Source organism: Lontra canadensis, unplaced genomic scaffold (assembly GCF_010015895.1).
Source record: "Lontra canadensis isolate GAN:19392208 unplaced genomic scaffold, GSC_riverotter_1.0 scaffold45, whole genome shotgun sequence".
NCBI classification, from domain to species: domain Eukaryota; kingdom Metazoa; phylum Chordata; class Mammalia; order Carnivora; family Mustelidae; genus Lontra; species Lontra canadensis.
In genome coordinates, this window is record NW_022631039.1 from 177,570 (window position 1) to 198,913 (window position 21,344).

A 21,344-nucleotide genomic window follows, 5' to 3' on the forward strand; every position below is an offset into this window, starting at 1 on the left:
AATGGGTCTTTCTAACACACACACAAAAAAAGAAGACAATGACTTAAACAAAATGCCAAATGGAGGAATTCATCCGAAATGAAAGAACAAGATAAGGTTACAATGAGAGATCTAAGCAAAGCAGATATAAGTAACATGTCTGATGGAGAATTTAAAGCAACAATCACAAGGATACTCTCTGGGCTTAAAAAAAAAAAAGAATAGAAGAGATCAGTGAGACCCTTACTGCAGAGAGAAAAGAGTTTTTAAAAGAATCAGTCAGAAATGAAGAGTGGAGTAAATGAGATTGGAAACAGGACTGATGAAATGAACAGCAGGCTGGAAGAAGCAGAGGAATGAATTAGTGACAGAGAAGACAAAGTAACAGAAATTAAAGAAGCTGAACAGCATAGAGAAAGTATAACACAAGAATAGACTTATGGAATTCAGTGACTCCATCAAATCTAGTAACATGCATATTACAGGAGTCCCAGAAGAAGAAAATAGAGGAAAAGGGGCAGAAATTTTAATTAAAGAAATAGTAGCTTAGAAGTCAAACTCTTACTCTTTGCAGATGACATGATACTTTATGTGGAAAACCCAAAGGACTCCACCCCAAAATTACTAGAACTCATACAGGAGTTCAGGAATGTGACAGGATATAAAATCAATGCACAGAATGCATTTCTACACACCAACAATCAGGCATAAGAAAGAGAAATTAAGGAGTTGATACAATTTACAATTGCAACAAAAACACTAAGATATCTAGGAATAAATCTAACAGGGGTGCCTGGGTGGCTCAGTGGGTTAAAGCCTCTACCTTCAGCTCAGGTCATGATCCTGGAGTCCTGGGATCGAGCCCCACATTGGGCTCTCTGCTCAGCAGGAAGCCTACTTCCCCCTCTCTCTCTGCCTGCCTCTCTGCCTACTTATGATCTGTGTCTGTCAAATAAATAAAATCTTAAAAAAAAAAAATCTAACCAAAGAGGCAAAGGATTTGTAGTCAGAAAACTACAGAACATTCATGAAAGAAATTAAGGAAGACACAAAGAAATGGGAAAATGTCCCATGCTCATGGATTGAAAGAACAAATATTGATAAAATGCCTATGCTACCTAGAGCAATCTACACATTCAATGCCATCCCTATCAAAATACCATCAACTTTTTTCACACAACTGGAATAAATAATCCTAAAACTTGTATAGAACTAGAAAAGACACTGAATAGCCAAAGGAATATTGAAAAAGAAAACCAAGCTGGTGGCATCACAATTTTGGACTTCAAGCTCTCTTACAAAGGTGTAATCATCAAGACAGTATGGTCCTGGCACAAAAACAGATGTATAGACCAACGGAACAAAATAGAGAACTCAGATTTAGAAGAAGTCCAAGATGGCAGAAGAGTAGGCAACCTTAATTTTGTCTGGCCCGAGGAATTCAGCTAGGTAACTATCAAACCATTCTGAACACCTGCAAACTCAACTGGAGATAGAAGAAAAGAATAGCTACAGCTCTACAAATAGACAAGAACCATTTCCCACAACGTAGGAGGTGCAGAGAAGTGAATCCAAAGTGATATATGGGATGACAGACTGCGGAGGGAGGGATACTCTGTCAGCAGACTACCGGCTATTGATAGAGCTGTGGAGCACAAAATTGGAACTTTTAGAAGTCTTCTCTGGTGAGGAATGTCACTCAGGCAGCTTAGCAGGAGATGGAACTCTCACTGGGACAGTGTGGTCTCAAGGGCTTTGGGGTCACAGGAAGACCGGGGATGCCTGAGTGTGGCAGAGCTCCCAGGAATCAGAGCAGAACAGCTGACTGCAAAGAATGAGACCAGGAGTGGGCTCGCAGCTCAGGGCTGCCATAACTGTGACCCAAGACACTGTTGGGCCACTGATCTCCAAGCAGGGGCCCAAAATGCAGCAGAACCAGGGAGATGCCCATATCTCTACTGGAAGCTCAGGAGCATGCCACAGGAGACTTCTGGGCTTGGATACTCCAAACAGGGTCATATGCCTGAAATAGAAATGCTTAGTCATAGGCCAGGTGAGCACCAAGTGTGGTCAGAGAGCAGGGAGACAGGCATGACTGATTGCTTTTCTCTGAGGGCTCATAGAGGAGTGGGGCCCCAAATTTTTGAATCCAGAACCAGAGATTTGGAGGCTGCCATTTTCATTCTTGTCCTCTAAAGCTTTGTGGAAAGCCTTCAGGGAACAAAATCCACATACAGCAAGCATAGAAGATTACTTACCCTGGCCCCTGGCAAGGGTGGAGCAATTCTGCACAGGGCAAAGACATCTGAGAATCAAAGAAACAGGCCCCTCCCCTAGAAGATTCAAGTCTGTGGATTTTGGTACAGGTAGAGGTGGAAACAGATGGATCTGGAGGACATGTTAAGGGGGGCAGACTGCAACATTGTGGCTCTGGGTTGGGCCAGAGATTCACACATGACCACGTTTTCTCTGACCTTCTAAAGAGAAGCAGAAAATTGCCAAAGAACAAAAGCCATACAGTCAACCAGATCACATTAAACCTATCCCCCTGACAAGGAGTGGGGTAACTCCATCCAGGCAAAGATGCATGAGCCCAGCAGCAGGGCCCTCCCCCAGAAGACAGACTGAAAGAACAAGTGAATGATTATCTCATTTCCCACAGGACTGTAAAACTCTAACACCACAGGAAAATACTATAGGAAGTTCCAGGTGTTTCCTCACAACTCACTTATACTTCAGGCTAAAATTTTACTTTCTTTTTTAGTTTCTTTTCTTATTCTTTTTTTTTTTAACCCAGCTCTCATTTCAAATAGATTCACATTTCCCAACCTATGTTTTTAAGTCACTTTTTAACTTTTATTTTCTTTTTCATAAATGTGTTTTATAGATCTATACTCCCATATTAGCCTGTTTTTTTTTTCACTCTATTCAATTTTATCTTGATATATATGTAAGTTCTGATTTCTTTGCAATTTTGGAGTATAGTGTCTTCTAATACAGAGACCAAAAAAATCAAGCAGGAACAGGCAAATCACCCTTCTGTGTCCACCCTGAGAGATCATAATCTCTCTCTCTCCGACCCCCTTCTTTTTCTCTCTCTCTCTCTCTTTTATCTTTCTCTCTTTTTTTTTTTTTTTTTTTTTTTGTCTTGGATCATCTTGGCTGTGATGGTGTATCTGTGGTAGCTTTTGACCACTTTGGAATTTTTTGTAAGTGCATTTTGCTTGGATCATGTTTGATATTTTGGACTCTGTACATTCCCACAACTATCTCTCAACAGAATGACTAGGAGAAGGATCTCCCAACAAAGAAAACAACCAGAGACAATGTCCTCTGCCACAGATCTAATGGACAGGGACACAAGCAAGATGTCAAAGATAGCCTTCAGGGTAGCAATTATGAAGTCAATAGCTAGGCTTGAGAAAAGCATTGCCAACAATATAGAATCTCTAAGGGCAGAAATGAGATCTAATCAGGAACTTAAAAATACTATGAATGAGATGCACTCTAAAATGGATACATTAACAGCCAGGGTAAATGAGGCAGAAGAATGAGATAGTGATCTAGAAGATGAGCTGACAGAAAGGAAGGAAACCAAGGAAGATAGGGATAAGCAGCTAGAAGCACATGAAAACAGATTTAGACCAATGACGCCATGAAATCTTCCAATGCCCAAATTATTGGGATCTCTGAGGGGGTGGAGAGAGAGGACTAGAGGGTATATTTGAGCAAATGATAGCTGAAAACTTCCCTAATCTAGAAAGAAGCATTCATGTCCAAGAGGTATAAAGGATCCCTCCCAAGATCAATAAAAATAGACCAACACCCTGGCATATGATAGTGAAACTTGCACACCTTAGAGCCAAGGAAGCTATCCTGAGAGGAAATAGGGGAAGAGAGTTCTAACATAAAGAGGGAGGATTATCAGATTAACATCAGCCCTATCCATAGAGACCTGGCAAGCCAGAAAGGGCTGGCAAGACATATTCAGGGTACTAATGAGAAGAACATGCAGCCAAGAATACTTAATCCAGCAAGGCTGTAATTCAGAATGTACAGAGAGATAAAGAGCTTCCAGGATGGGCAAAAACTGAAAGAATATGTGACCACCAAGCCAGACCTGCAAGTAATATTAAAGGGGAAGAACTATAAAAGAAGTCAGACTCCAAGAATAATATAGACTAGAAATTTACAGAGACAACCTATAAAAACAGGGACTTTACAGGCAATATGATGGCACTAAAAACATATCTTTCAAAAGTTAAACTCAAAGTGAATGCCCTAAATGCACCCATGAAATGGCACAGGGTTTCAGATTAGATTAAAAAGACAGGACCCATCCATATCCTGTCTACAAGAGACTCAGTTGAACCTAAGTACACATTCAGATTAAAAGAGGGGGATAGAGAAACATTTATCAGACCAACGGACCTAGAAGAAAGCTGGGGTAGCAATTTCTATATCAGACAAATTAGATTATAAACCAAATAGTTTAATAAGAGATGTAGAGGGACACTATATCATACTTAAAGGGGCTACCCAACAAGAAAACCTAACAATTGTAAATATCTATGTCCCCATTATGAGAGTAGCCAACTACATAAACTATCTACCAAAATAAAGAATCATATTGATAATAATACATTACTAGTAGGAGACCTCAATAATCCACTCACAGCAATGGACAGATCATCTAAGCAGAAGATCAACAAAGAGACAAGAGCTTTGAAGGATTCATTGGACCAGAGGGACTTCATAGATATACACAGAACATTCTACCTTAAAACAACAGAACACTGATTCTTCTCAAGTGTAAATGGAATTTTCTCCAGAATAGACCACATATTGGGTCACAAATCAGGTCTCAACTGACACAAAAATATTGAGATTATTCCTTGCATATTTTCAGACCACAATGCATTGAAACTAGAACTCAACCACAAGGGAAAATTTGGAAGGAATGCAAATACTTCAAGGTTAAAAATGGTAAAGAATGAATGGGTCAACCAGGAAATTAAAGAGGAACTTAAACAATTCATAGAAACTAATGAGAATGAAAACACATTGGTCCAAAACCTATGGCATACTGCCAAGGAGATCCTAAAGGGGAAATACATAGCCATCAGAACCTCTCTCAAAAAAAGTAGAAAAATTCCAAATGCACAAGCTAACTTTACACCTAAAGGACCTAGAGAAAGAACAGCAAATAAAGCCTTAAACCAAGGAGGAGATTAGAAATAAGAAAGATTAGAGCAGAAATCAATGAAATAGAAATAGGAAAAACAGATCAACAAAACTGGAAGTTGGTTCTTGGAAAGAATTAGTAAGATCAATAAACCTCTGGCCAGAATTATCAAAAAGAAAAGAGAAAGGACCCAAATTAATAAAATAATGAATGAAAGGGGAGAGATCACAACCAACACCAAGGAAATACAAACAATTATTAGAAATTATTATCGGCAGGGGCGCCTGGGTGGCTCAGTGGGTTAAAGCTTCTGCCTTTGGCTCAGGTCATGATCCCAGGGTTCTGGGATTGAGCCCCGCATTGGCTCTCTGCTCAGCAGGGAGCCTGCTTCCCCCCTCTCTCTGCCTGCCTCTCTGCCTACTTGTGATCTCTGTCAAATAAATAAAGAAAATCTTTTTTTAAAAAAAAGAATTATTATCAGCAACTTATGGCAACAAATTAAGCAACCTGGAAGAAATGGATGCCTTCCTGGAAACTTATAAACTATCAAGACTGAAACAGGAAGAAATAGACAATCTGAATAAACCAATTACCAGTAATGAAATTGAAACAGTAATCAAAAACCTCCCAAAAAAACAAAAGAGAAACAAAAGCAAAAATGAACTTTTGGGACTTCATCCGGATTAAAATCTTTTGCACAGCAAAGGAAACAGTCAATAAAACTAAGAGGCAACCCATGGAATAGGTGAAGATATTTGTAAATGACATATAAGATAAAGGGCTGGCATCTAAGATCTATAAAGAACTTCTCAAACTTAACACCTAATAATAATCATCATCATCATCATCATCATCTAATTAAGAAATGGGCAGAAGACATGAACAGACACTTCTGCAAAGAAGACATACAAATGGCTAAGAGACACATGAAAAAATGTTCAACATCACTAGTCATCAGGGAAATAAAATCAAAACCACAATGAGATACTACCTTATAACTGCTAGAATGGCAAAAATTAACAAGACAAGAAACAACAAGTATTGGTAAGGATGTGGAGAAAGGGGAACCCTCTTGCACTTTGGGTGGGAAGGCAAGCTGATACAATCACTCTGGAAAACAATATGGAGGTTCTTCAAGACATTAAATATAGAGCTACCTATGACCCAGAAATTGCGATACTACATATTTACCCAAAAGATACAGATGTACTGAAAAAAAGGGGCCCATGCACCCCAATGTTCATAGCAGAAATGTTAACAATACCCAACTGTAGAAGGAACTGCCCTTAAACAGATGAATGGATAAAGAAAATATGATTCATGAATACAATAGAGTATTACTCAGCTATCACAAAGGATGGATACCCACAATGTTCATTGACATGGGTGGAACTAGAGGGGATTATGTTAAGTGAAATAAGTCAAGCAGAGAAAGACAATTATATGGTTTCACTCATATGTGGAACTTAGGGAATAGTGTGGAGGACCACAGGAGAAGGGAGGGAATATTGAATGGGAAGATATCAGAGAGAGAGACAAACCATGAGATACTCTGCACTCTGAAAACAAAACTGAGGGTTAGAGAAGGGAGGGGGTAGGGATGGGATAACTGGGTGATGGGTATCAAGGAGGGCATGTGTGGTGATGAGCACCTGGATGTTATATGCAACTAATGAATCGCTGAACACTGCATCAAAAACTAATGATGTACTATATTCTGGCTAATTGAAAATAATAATTAAATAATAATAATTTTTTTAAATGCTTTTGCACAGAAAACAGCCAACAAAACCAAAAGACAACCAACAGAATGGGAGAAGATATTTGCAAATGACATATCGGATAAAGGGCTAGTATCCAAAATCTAGAAAGAACTTATCAAACTCAACACCTGAAGAACAAATATTACAATCGAGAAATGGGCAGAAGACATGAACAGACATTTCTGCAAAGGAGACATCCAAATGGCCAACAGACACATGAAAAAGTGCTCAACATCATTTGGCATCAGGGAAATACAAATCAAAACCACAATGAGATGCCACCTTATACTTGTCAGAATAGCTGAAATTAACAAGTCAGGAAATGACAGGTATTGGCGAGGATGCAGAGAAAGGGGAACCCTCCTACGCCATTGGGAATGCAAGCTGGTGTAGCCACCCTAGAAAACAGTATGGAGTTTCCTCAAAAAGTTTAAAATAGAGCTACGCTATGACCCAGCAATTGTACTACTGAATATTTTCCCTAAAGATACAAATGTAGTGATCCGAAGGGGCACATGCATCCGAATGTTTATAGCAGCAATGTCCACAATAGCCAAACTATGGAAAGAGCCCAGATGTGTCCATTGACAGATGAATGAAGATGTGTTTTATATACATACATATATACAAAATACTATATATGATATATAGTATATATCTATATACTTATATAATATATATAAATATATATAAAGGACTATTAGCCATCAAAAAATTGAAATTTTGCCATTTGCAATGACATGGATAGAACCAGAGGTTATTATGCCAAGTAAAATAAGTCAATCAGAGAAAGACAATTATCATATGATATCACTAATGTGCAGAATTTAGGAAACAAGAGAATCATAAGGGAAGAGAAGAAATAAAACAATGTGAAACCAGAGAGGAAGACAAACCTAAGAGGGTCTTTTTTTTTAAAGATTTTATTTATTTGACAGAGAGAGATCACAAGTAGAGAAAGAGAGAGAGAGAGAGGAGGAAGCAGGCTCACTGCCTAGCAGAGAGCCCGATGTGGGACTCGATCCCAGGACCCTGAGATCATGACCTGAGCCGAAGGCAGAGGCTTAACCCACTGAGCCACCCAGGCAGCCCAAGAGGCTCTTAATCTTAGGAAACAAACTGAGTGTTGTTGGAGGGTAAGGAAATGGGGGGATGGGGTGGCAGGGTGATGGACACTGGGGAAGATATGTGTCGCGGTGAGCACTGTGTCTTATGTAAGACTGATGAACCCACAGACCTGTACCCTTAAACAAACAACAGATTATATGTTGATTTAAAATATTTTTTTAAAGATCCTAGAGGAGAACACAGGCAGTAACCTCTTTAACATTAGGTAGCAGCTTCTTTCTAGATATGAGGCAAGAGAAACAAAAGCAAAAATAAACTAATGGGCTTCATCAAAATAAAAAGCTTCTGCACAGCAAAGGAAACAATCAACAAAATGAAAAGGCAACATATGGAATAAGAGAAGATAATTGCAAATGACATAGCTGATGAAGGGTTAGGATCCAAAATGTATAAGGAACTTAAAAACTCATGCCTAAAATACAAAAAATCCAGTTAAAATTAGGCAGAAGACATGAATGGAATTTTTCCAAAGAAGACATCCAGATGACCAACAGGCATGTGAAAAGATGTTCAACATCACTCATCAATAGGCAAATACAAATTAAAACTACAATGAGATATCATCTCACACCTAGCAGAATGGCTAAAATTAAGAATATAGGAAACAAAAGGTGAGGGTGTGGAGAAAGGAGAACCCTCTTACAGTGTTGGTGGAATGTAAACTGGCGAAATCACTCTGGTAAACTTTATGGGAGTTCTCAAAAAATTAAAAATAGAGCTACCCTATGACTCAACAATTACACTGCTAGGTAGTTACACAAAGAATACCAAAATACTGATTTGAAGGGATATACGCCCCCCAGTGTTTAGAGCAATGCTATCAACAATAGTCAAATAATAGAAAGAGCACAAGTGTCCACCAACTGATGAATGGATAAAAAAGTGGTATACACAATGGAACACTACTCAACCATTAAAGAGAATGAAATCTTGCAATTTGCAATGGCATGGAAAGAGTTAAAGTGTATTATACTAAGTGAAATAAGTCAGTTCAGAGAAAGACAAATACCACATTTCACTCATATGTGGAATTTAATAAACAAATGAACAAAGGGGGTAAAAAGAGAGGCAAACCAAAAAACAGACTCTTAACTATAGAGAATAAACTGATTATTACCAGAGGGAATTGGATAGGAGGATGTGGTAAATAGGTGATGGGGACTAAGGAGCTCACCTTTTTTGATGAGCACCAAGTGTTGTATTGCTGAATCACTAAATTCTACATGTGAGACTAATATTACACTGTATGTTAACTAACTGGACTTTAAATAATAATTTGGAGGAGAAAATATGTGGTATATGTATATGCAATGGAATATTACTTGACCATGAAGAAGAATGAGGTGTTGTCATTTGCAACAGCATGAATGGACCTAGATGGTATAAAGCTAGGTGAAATAAGTCACTTAGAGAAAAACATGTACCATATTGTTTTTCTTATATTTGGAATATAAGAAACAAAGCACACAAAGAAAAAAGGACAAACAAAAAAATAGACTCTTAAATACAGTGAAGAAACTGGTGTTTCTCAGAAAAAAAGATGGGGGGTATAGGGAAATAGATAAAAGAGACTAAGAGTACATTTATCATTATGAGTGGTGAGTAATGTATTGAATTTTTGAATCATATTGTTTATCTGAAACTAATATAACACTGCATCTTTTTTTTATTCTTTTTTTTAAATAACATATAATGTATTATTAGCCCAGGGGTACAGGTCTGTGAATTGCCAGGTTTACACACTTCACAGGACTCACCATAGTGCATGCCTTCCCCAATGTCCATAACCCAACCACCCTCTCCCTACCCCCGCCCCAGCAACCCTCAGTTTGTTTTGTGAGATTAAGAGTCTCTCATCATTTGTCTCCCTCCTGATCCCATCTCGTTTCGTTTATTCCTTTCCTACTCCCCAAACCCCCCATGTTGCCTCTCAACTTCCTTATATTAGGGAGATCATATGATAATTGTCTTTCTCTGATTGACTTATTTCACTAAGCATAATACCCTCTAGTTCCATCCATGTCATTGCAAGATTTCATTTCTTTTAATGGCTGCATAGTATTCCATTGTGTGTGTGTGTGTGTATACATATACATACATACATTATATATATATATATATATGTATATATATATACTAATACATATATATATATGACCTCTTCTTTATCCATTCATCTGTTGATGGACATCTAAGTTCTTTCCATATTTTGGCTATTGTGGACATTGCTGCTATAAGCATTTGGGTGCACGTGACCTTTCGGATCACTACATTTGTATCTTTAGGAATAATATTGCATCTTAATTACACTAATATAACACTGCATTTTAATTACACTTAATTAAGTGAGTCTACTTAAGCTTTAAATTCCAATACTGGAGAGAGATTAAAAAAAAAAAACTAGGCCTCCTCATGTATTGATGGTTGTAGTACAAACTGACAAAATATCTTTATGGAGCTTTTTTTTTTAAGATTTTATTTATTTATTTGACAGACAGAGATCACAAGTAGGCAGAGAGGCAGGCAGAGAGAGAGGTGGGAAGCAGGCTCCCTTCCGAGCAGAGAGCCTGATGTGGGCCTCGATCCCAGGACCCTGGGATCATGACCTGAGTCAAAGGCAGAGAATTTAACCCACTGAGCCACCCAGGTGCCCCTTTATGGAGTGGTTTGATAATTACTATCAAATTTTATATTGTGTATATTTTCTGACCCAACAATTCCATTTCTAGCACAGTATTCAAAAATATACATGAAAAAGTATGTAGAAGTATATTAAAAACAGCATTACATGGAATTGGGAAGAAGAAGGAGAAGAAGGAAGAGGAGGAGGTGGGGTAAGAAAGGAAAAAAATAGCAGGAGTTACCTTATCACTACCTGGAGGGGACTGGTTATTGAAGAAAAGTACATTTATAACAGCTCTGTACTAGAAAGTACAGAGTTATTAAGAAGAATAAAGTTGATCTGTATACTGATATGAAAGTCGTCCAGAGATTAGTTATTGCTGGTTAGAAAAAAAAAAAAACTAGAATGAGAGAAGTGTCTTCTCTTTCTTATTGTTTGAGCATGATAATTTTATTATTCAAATGAGAGAATAAACTAGTTGCCAATTGTAAAAGGATTCAAAAAAAGACCCTGTAAGATTACTTTCTAAAAGATATATAGCAAGCATTTATATATCAGATTTAAGTTTGACTATTGGCCTTTCAGATCCCTTCTATTTCTAAAATTTTATTATTTTAATATCATGTAAACAAAGGAGTGTTCACCATGGTTTAATGCAAAGGGGCGATCAAAGAAAATATGGAATGGACATAAGTCAGTGGTTTGGTTTCTGAAACAAAACTTTGACAGTGAACTTACACTGTTGGTGGGAATGCAAGTTGGTGCAGCCACTTCGGAGAACAGTGTGGAGATTCCTCAGGAAATTAAAAATAGAGCTTCCCTATGACCCTGCAATTGCACTACTGGGTATTTACCCCAAAGATACAGATGTAGTGAAAAGAAGGGCCATCTGTACCCCAATGTTTATAGCAGCAATGGCCACGGTTGCCAAACTGTGGAAAGAACCAAGATGCCCTTCAACGGATGAATGGATAAGGAAGATGTGGTCCATATACACTATGGAGTATGATGCCTCCATCAGAAAGGATGAATACCCAACTTTTGTAGCAACATGGACGGGACTGGAAGAGATTATGCTGAGTGAAATAAGTCAAGCAGAGAGAGTCAATTATCGTATGGTTTCACTTATTTGTGGAACATAACAAATAGCATGGAGGACATGGGGAGTTAGGAGAAGGGAGTTGGGGGAAATTGGAAGGGGAGGTGAACGATGAGAGACTATGGACTCTGAAAAACAATCTGAAGGGTTTGAAGAGGTGGGGGGGTGGGAGGTTGGGGGAACCAGGTGGTGGGTATTAGAGAGGGCACGGATTGCATGGAGCACTGGGTGTGGTACAAAAACAATGAATACTGTTATGTTGAAAACAAATTTAAAAATGATTTTTTTAAAAAAGCAGTGAAGATGAAAGGTGGATCAAGTGTGATTTTAAAAGTGTGACTGATATAGAAATAAAATCAAATAAGACATTCACTCCAAAGGAGTACCAGTGAGAAGGAAAAGAAAAAAAAAATTGTTTGGATATAGAAAAACCTGCATGTTTAGAGGAAGAGAAAACACCAAGAAGAGAGCCATTAGTTGTTAAGACAATGGGGGTGGGGGAATGAAAGGGAAGAAATGAGAGAGGGAGAAACCATATGATACTCTTGACTCCAGGAAACAAACTGAGGGTTGCAGAAAGGGAGATGGGTAGGGGGATGAGGTAACCGGGTGGTGGGCATTAAAGAGGACACATGATACGATGAGCACTGGGTGTTTTACTGAACTAATGAATCATTGAACATTATATCAAAAACCTTGGCTAACTGAATTTAAAATTTTAAAAAAGACATGAACATATTTAACATAGATCAATATTCATGTATATATTTGAAATTCTGCTCAAAAAGAATTCAAAACTGAGTTTTCACCCATTCAGTCATACTACTCTTCTTTTTTAGTTAAATTTTTATGTGAATTATTATATATTATCCCTAGTACAGAGATCATCTTAAAATGAAACTTGGTTCAATCTCCCACTGAGCAAAGAAATAAGCAAGGAGTTGCCCAACCATTTCCTAGAATAATTCATTTAAAAGTTATTTATTATCAGCACATTAAGTTCCACAAATACCTGCATCAAAGTAAGGCTATTCTTCTCACCTAATAGGAAGTTCTGGAGTTTTAATTTGTTATTCTTTGGTGTTAAATAGGAATACTCTTTTTCCCTACTGAAAAGGTCTGTAAACTCAAGAAACAGGCAATGGTTATTCAAACCATTATTGGTATTTAACTCCAATCAATATAAAAGTTAATTCATGTGCAAACATAACAAACATGAGCCTTTATCATCTATGTCTATATCATTTTACTGAGTCAACATTTTAAATTTATTCAATCTCATTAAAGTACAAAATGGAAAGTTCTGTTTGAAAGATATACTCAACTATATCTTCATCATGGGGTATTTGTGTGGGCATACACATTGGTTTTTCTGCCATACCAGGCTGAAAGAGCTGAAAATGAAGAAATAAAAATTGCATTAAAATTACTTTAAAATTAAATTACTTTAGAAGGCTATATTCCTATAATATAATTTAGATCAATAAGGAAGTCTAATAGGACATTATCCCAGGTTTTGGCTTTCAGTCCACACAACTGACCTGTTTTAAATTGTGGCTGTTTTTCTAGACAGGTTTCTATATAATAAATAATATGTAGCATTTAACTTAAAATGTATACAGATACATTAAATCATAAACGTGCAAAATCATCCAAAGAAAGTAAACTCTCTTCTGAAATCAAGACAACAGAGAACATTCTTCTTTAAAGTACTATGTGGTTAGGGTTAGAATAATAAAATAAAATAAAGTACTATGTGGGTGTGAAATAGGTAACTTTGCTTTAAAAAATGCTTAAAAGAATCAGGAAAACACATAATTACTTAACTTTCAAAAATAGCTTACCAGGGAAGACTAGGGTGTTACAGTGTACTTATTCAAGGAGAAGTAGAAAAGAAGAGCTTATAAAATCTAAACAAGTCCCTTAGACATTATTAAATTAATTATTATTAATTAATCTAATTATTAATTAGATTGTTAATTATTATTAATTATGTCTAATTACTAATTAGACATAATTAAATTAATAATTGTCATTTATGATGCTCTTTATGCACCTAACATTGTGCTGAGTGCTCTTGCGTTTCAGCTCCTTTAGTCATCATAGTAGATAAATATATACATATTTTTGTTGCCATATGCCAAGAGAGAAAATTCAGATTCAGAAAAATTCAAGTAACTTACTTGTCCAAGATTTCAATTATGCAGCAGACATAGGTCCAAACAGATCCAAAGCTGGTGTTCTTTCTACTGTCCCCAGTTATGAACCAAATAGTTGCTGTGTTTGCAACACTGTGGAAAAGGGAGGAAAGATACAAAAAGAGCATGTTGTGCTGATTTCTAAACAGAACTGCCTGAGAAGGACATGCCACCCTACTTTTGAGTACAGCACAAAGATATGAGAAATGACGTATGATTTAAAAGGAAATATTATACACAAGTATACCAAAAAGAAAAGCAAGCAGAATGAAAGAATGGCTCTGTACCATGGTTTCTTCACTTGATACATCCTGAAGATTATTCCTCTTTTGTGTATATATTGACCTCAATTTTTTTCCTTTGTAACAAATAATGTCCTCTAATAAAGATAGTGTTCTGTTTTATGGTATGGTTTACTCTAGTATATATGAAAGTTCTACATTATTTAGCAGAACTTTAATGATGGGTAGTGCAGTGATTTCCAGGCTTTAATTACAATCAACAATAAACATCTAAACCAAGACAAGAATTATTTCTTAACTTCTTCTACCTATCCTCTCAGAATTTGAAATATTACTATAAATTCAAGAATTCTGAGTTTTAGTTATGCAGATGAAAAAGTTCTGGAGATCTACTAAATACCATGGTAACTATAGTTAATAATACTGCATTGCATACTTGAAATTTGCTAAAACTTTGCTAAAAGAGTAGATCTTAAGTGTTCGTCCATCCCCCCACACATATGCATACAATGGTCTACCTATGTGAGGTAATGGTAGATTTCTTGGGATAATCACTTCACAATGTATAGGTATATCAAAATATCACATTGTATATCTAAAATATATATAGTTTTTATGTGTCAGTCACATCTTAACAAAGCTGTAAAAAAGAGAAAAATATTTTCAGAGAGAGTATCTCTAACTGCTGACTTTTTGGCAAGCCTGTACAAGATGTCTTGAAAACTAGAGATACAAGTTATCTTGTATTTTAAAACCTAATTAACTGTGCCTTAAACAAATTGGAGTTTATTTATGTCACATAAGTCTTGAGCAAAAATTCCCGAAGTACATTCCCTGTGACTCTGGAGATCACTGATACTTTTTCAAGGAATCCATAAGAACAAAATTTTTTGTAGGGGCACCTGGGTGGCTCAGTGTGTTGGGCTGCTGCCTTCGGCTGAGGTCATGATCTCGGGGTCCTGGAATTGAGTCCCACATTGGGCTTTCTGCTCAGCAGGGAGCCTGCTTCCCTCTTTCTCTCTCTCTCTGCCTGCCTCTCTGCCTACTTGTGATCTCTCTCTGTCAAATAAATAAATAAAATTTTTTTAAAAAAAGAACAAAATTTTAAAAAAAATTTTAAAAAAGAACAAAATTTTTTCTAATAATATGAAGGTAATTTGCTTTTTCCAATGTGTTGACATTTGCACTGATGGTTCAAAAACAATGGTAGGTAAAACTGGTGCTGCTTTAATCTGGCAGTGGCACCTAATTGTATTATTAGTCATTGTGTTAGTCACTTCACACATTCATGCAAAAAGAAAAAGAAGGTGAGTACCCATAAATATTTATACTATGCAAGTGTGATGGATGTCTTAGGTAAAATATGTTATGGGATTGTGAGAAATAATAACTCCTTTTGTCAAGGAACGCCAATTTCCATTGAAAAAACAACTGACAACATTAGTTTTCAGGCTTTGTTATTTCTAGGACAGTTTCTTGAAAACGAATAAAATGTGCTTTGTAACATGAAGGAAAATAACTGGAAATAATATGTTGCAAGTGGTAAAATTTTAGTCTTTTGGTTTCTAGAGAACTCCTATCCACCAACATTTTCCTGACAGTTTCCTAATGCTTACAAACTTGCCCTAAAAGATTAGTGGTGATATAAACAAATATAAAATTTTTATGTTGTATAATGAAGTATGTCAGCATTAAATAGACTAAGGTTCCCAACTATTGACATTTGAGGCTGTAAGATTCTTTGCTGTGAAAGGGCTGTAAGATGTTTAGCAGCATCTCTGGCCTGTACTTAGTAGATGACAGCAACAAGCCTAGAGTGTGACAACCAAACCTGTTTCCAGATATTACCAAATATTTCCTAAAGGGTAAAATCACCCTCAGCCAAGAAACACTGGGTTGAATAATGTAAACAAATATTTTCCAAATGACCAATGCATTATATTACAAAGTTATATATGAGTTCAAGATCTATTTGGAGAGTGAGATAGAACAACAGATTTTAATGTAATAAAACAAAAAGTTCTTTAATATTGTTTCAGATTCTACATTGCAACTTATCTTATCACATTTGGTAGAGTATCAAAGAAAAACATTAACAATTATGTGAGAAAATTACTTAAGAATTCCTTTTTCTCCAACTACATATGTGTATGAAACCAGATTTTCTTCAGAAATATCAACCAAGACAACACATTTCAAGAGATTGAATGTAGAAGCAGATACGGTAATTGAACTGTCTTTTAACTTTTTGCTTTTTATATTAAGTGAGAATATAGTTACATTATGATGTAAAATTTACCATATTAAGTTCAGCAGTATTCAGTAAATTCACATTTATCTCCAGAACTCTTCCTTTTCTCAAAGTGATTATACTCATTAAATAGCAACTGACCATCCCCTTCATCCTCCCCTCAGTTCCTGGCAATCTTTGTACTTACTGTGAATGTCAGAATTTGGATACTCTAGGTATTCCATATAAGTGGAATTATATAATAGTTGCCCTTTTGTAACTGAATTATTTCACTTAGCACAATATCTTCAAGATTCATCCACGTTGTAGCATGTGTCAGAATTTTCTTCCTTTTTTAAATTTTTTATTTAAATTCAATTTAGTTAACATATAGTGTATTATTACTTTCATGGGTAGAATTTAGTGATTCATCAGTTGCATATAACACTGGTGCTTATTCCATAAAATTTTCACCCTTTTAAAGGCTGAATGATAGTCCATAGTATGCATATACCCCATTTTGCTTATCCATTCATCTGTCAATGGACACCAGGTCTCTTCCACTTTTTGGCTATTGTAAATAATGTTGCAAAGCAAATATTTCTTTGAGACCCTGATTTCAATTTTGTCTGGGTATATGCCCAGGAGTAGAATTTCTGGATCAGACTGTGATTCTGTTTAATTTTTTAAGAAACTGCTTAACTGTTTTCCACAGCATGTGTACAGTTTTACATTCCCACTAGTAATGCACAAATGCTTCCTTTTCTCCACATCATTCCCAATATTCGCATTTTGTTTTTTATGTAGTAGTATTCCTAGTAGGTGTGAAGTAGCATCTTGTAGTTTTGATTTTCATTTCCCTAATAATTGATGATGTTGAATACCTCTTCATGTGCTTATTGGCTATTTGTATACCTTGTTTGAAGAAATGTCTATTCAAGCCTTATGACCACTTTTTAATGTGGTTGTCTCTTATTTGTTGTTGACTTGTAGGAGTTTTTATATTCTGGATATTAACATCTTATCAGACATATAATGTTTTGCAAATAATTTCTCACATTTTGTTAATTGTCTTTTCACTCTATACTAGTGTCCTTTGATCTACAGAAGTGTTAAATATTCATGAGATCCAATTTATTTTTTTTTCTTTTGTTGCCTGAGCTTTTGATGTCAACTGCAAGAAATCATGGCCAAGAGCATGTCATGAAGTTGTACTCCTATGGTTTCTTCTAAGAGTTTTATAATTTTAACTCTCACATTTAGATCTTTGATCCATTTTGAGTTATTTTTTTATATGGTGAAAGGTTAGGGTCCAACTTTATTCTTTGGGATATGAGCATCCATATTTCCCAACACTATTTGTGGAAAAAATCCATTCTTTCCTCATTGAGTGTGCTTGGGACTGTGGTTGAAAAATCATTTGATTATATATGTGAGGGGTTATTTCTGGGCTTCCTATTCTATTTCATGGGTCTAGATATTTGTCTTTATGCCAATGACACACTGTTTTGATTACTGTAGCTTTGAAATGAGTTTTGATATCAGAAAGTGGGAGGCTTCCAACCTTTCCCTATTTTCAAGATTTTTTTACCTTTATAGGACCCCTGAAGACTCTTCATCAATTTTAGAACAACCTTTCCTATTTTGGGAAACATTTTTGAATTCTGATAGGATTACATTGCATCTGGAGGTCATTTTGAATAATACTTATATCTTAACAATATTAAGTTTTCCAATTTATGAACAGAGTTGTTTATGTTTGTCTTTTTAAAAAAATTTTAACCAGCTTTCTTTAATTAAGCCAAACATTTAAGAGATTTGAAAAACTACAATTCTCAACAAATTTCCTTTGTTTGAGAAAATATTGTTTAGGAGCTTACAAGGAAGATGGCAAAGTAAGAGGACTCTAAACCCACCTCATCCCACGGATATGACTATATAACTCTTGCATCAGAGCAAACAACACAGAAAAAGGACCCAAACACTGACTGAACAAATTCCACAACTAAATGTAGGGGAAAAAAAGAGAGAGAGAGAGTGGGAAGGGTGAGCACTAGGTGAGAACACAAATACAAATAGATCTGACCACCAGAGGGAGGGAGCTATGGGCAAGAGATGAGAGAAAAAACTACTAGCACACCAGGGAGCCTACAAAGGGAAAAAAAAATCCCCATAGCATCTGGCTTTGAAAATAAGAGGGGCCAAATATCTGGTGCTCAGAACCAGCAGGACTTAAAGCCTGGAACTTTCAAAATCAGCAGAATTGGCTCTGAGACAGCCTGAAGGATGATAGGAGGCTGAACCCCTTACCTTAAGGAAACAGCACAAGAAACAGCCCACAGATATACAGGAGGAAGACTAATCTCAGAGTTCACTGAAGGGCTTCTCCAGGAATAAAGGATCTAAAAGTTGGTATTTCCCTCCCCTACTCCTCATCAAAAACACGCAGCCATCTGCCAGAACCAGCAAGGCTCCAAAATTCACTACGAAACTTGCTTACACCATGCTCTAGCCTCTACCAACAGACCTGTCTCAGACTTGGGAGCTGTGGATCCTCTCCCCCAGAGAATCTGTGCAAACCTTGACAATACCGTATCTTCCAACATGCCACAGAGGATGTATACACCTTGTTGTAACTGCACTCCTCACCTGTGTATGTTTTGCAGTGTCCCTGGGGGAGGAGGACCAGCACCACCTAGTTAAAATGCACATCCCACCCACTGCTTTCAAGAGCAACAGACTTAGCTGACTTTCCTAACACAGAGAAACATTGAGAGGAAGATGAAAATGAGGAGTAACATGTCACAAATGAAAGAACAGGACAACCCCAGCAAGAGACATAGGCAAAACAGATACAAGTAACATGACTGATAGAGAATTTAAAGTAATTATCATAAACATAGTCACTGGACTTAAGGAAATACTGGAATAAATCAGTGATATCCTTAACAAAGAAATAGAAAACATTAAAAAAGAGCCATCAAAGATGAAAGACACAATAAATGAAATTAAAAATACATTTGATGATGAGGTACCTGGGTGGCTCAGTCAGTTAAGTGTCTGCCTTCAGCTCAGGTCATGATCCCAGGGTCCTGGGATTGAGCCCTGCACTGGGCTCCCTGATCAGTGGGGAGCCTGTTTCTCCCTCTGTCCCTCTCCCTGTTTGTGTGTATGCTTGTGCTCTCTCACTCTCTCTCTTCAAATAAATAAAATCTTTAAAAAAAAAATACACTTGACAGCAGGGCACCTGGATGGCTGAGTCAGTTAAGTGTCTAACTCTTGGTTTCAGCTCAGGTCATGATCTCATGTGTTGTAGGGACTAGCCTACATTGGGCTCTGTTCGGTGGGAAGTCTGCTTGAAGATTTTCTCCTTCTGCTTCTCCTCTCATCCATTCACTTTCTTTCTCTCTCTCTCCCAAAATAAATAAATATTTTTTTAAAAAAATACACTTGGGGTACCTGGGTGGCTCAGTCAGCTAAGCAGCTGTCTTTGGCTCAGGGATCATGATCAAGCCCCACGTCAGGCTCCCTGCTCAGTGGGGAGCCTGCTTCTCCTTCTCCCCCTACTTGTGCTGTCTCTTGCTCTCTCTCTCTCTCTCTCTCTCTCAAATAAATAAACAAAATCTTTTAAAAACACTTGGTGGAATAAATAGGCTAGAAGAAGCAGAGAGAAAAAATAATAAACTAGAAGACACAGTAATGAAGCTGAACAAAAGAGAGAAAAAAGAATTATGCAAAATGAGAATAAAGTTAGGGAACTCAGTGACTCCAACAAGCATAATAATATTCACATTATGGGGATCCCAGAAAGAAAAGAGAGACAAAAGGGGGAAGAAGTTTTATTTGAAGAAATAAAAGCTGAAAGCTTCCCTAATCTGGGGTAGGAAACAAATATCTAGATCTAGGAGGCTCAGAGATGACCCAACAAATTCAACACAAGCATATCCACAAGATATATTGTAATTAAAATAGGCATGTGCTGTGATGAATACTGGATGTTATATGCAACTGATGAATCATTGAACATTACATCAAAAAGTTATGATGTAATATATGCTGGCTAACTGAACATAATAAAAAATAAAATAGCAAAATGTAGTGAAAGAAGAAAAAATTAAAAGCAGCAATATGAAAGACAGTTGCATACAAGGGAAACCTCATAAGGCTATCAGTGGATTTTTTTCAACAGAATCTTTGCAAGCCAGAAGGGAGTAGCATGATACATTCAAAGTGTTGAATGGGGAAAATCTGCAGCCAAGACTTCTCTATTCAACAAGGCTATCATTCAGAATAGAAGGAGACTTAAAGAGTTTCCCAGATAAACAAAAGTCTTTCAGGAGAAAGAAAAAGTGGCAGCATAAAAATAGGAAATACAAAAACAATAAAAATGAATGTTTCTGTAAAAAACAGTCAAGGAACTCATAAAATAAAAGTATATAAAAAATATGACACCATATACCTAAAACATGGGGAGGAGAGGAATGAGAGTGGGTTCAAACTTAAACGACAATCAACTTAATATGCATAAGGTGGTATATACAAACCTAATGGTAACCACAAATCAAAAATCACTAAGATATGCAAAGAAAAAGAAACTAAATATATCACTAAAGGAAACCAGCAACCCATGAAAGAGAAAAAGAGAAGAAAGGATCACAGAAAAACTTCATAACTAACCACAAAACAAGCAATAAAATAGCAATAAATTCATACTTATCAATACTTACTTTGAATGCAAATGGACTAAATGCCCCAAACAAAAGATATAGGATGACTGAATGGATTAAAAAAAAATAAGACCCATGTATATGCTGCCTAGAAAACACTCATTTTAGACCTAAAGATACCTACAGGTTGAAAAGGTGGAAACAGAGAAATATTTACCATGCAAAAGGAT

General features: G+C 36.5%; 1 protein-coding gene across 2 annotated transcripts in view; it reads right to left on the bottom strand.

Annotated features, from left to right (window-relative positions):
* Positions 1-21,344, bottom strand: part of SEPTIN14 (septin 14) — a 193,132-nt gene that overhangs the window by 123,041 nt on the left and 48,747 nt on the right. For both annotated transcript variants that reach the window (XM_032872342.1, XM_032872341.1), the window contains exons 2-3: positions 13,961-14,068; positions 13,103-13,171 (exon numbers count right to left, since the gene is read on the bottom strand). In XM_032872342.1, the coding sequence (XP_032728233.1) occupies positions 13,103-13,156 (54 nt within the window). In that variant the 5' untranslated portion in view covers positions 13,157-13,171; positions 13,961-14,068. The remainder of the gene's footprint in view (positions 1-13,102; positions 13,172-13,960; positions 14,069-21,344) is intronic.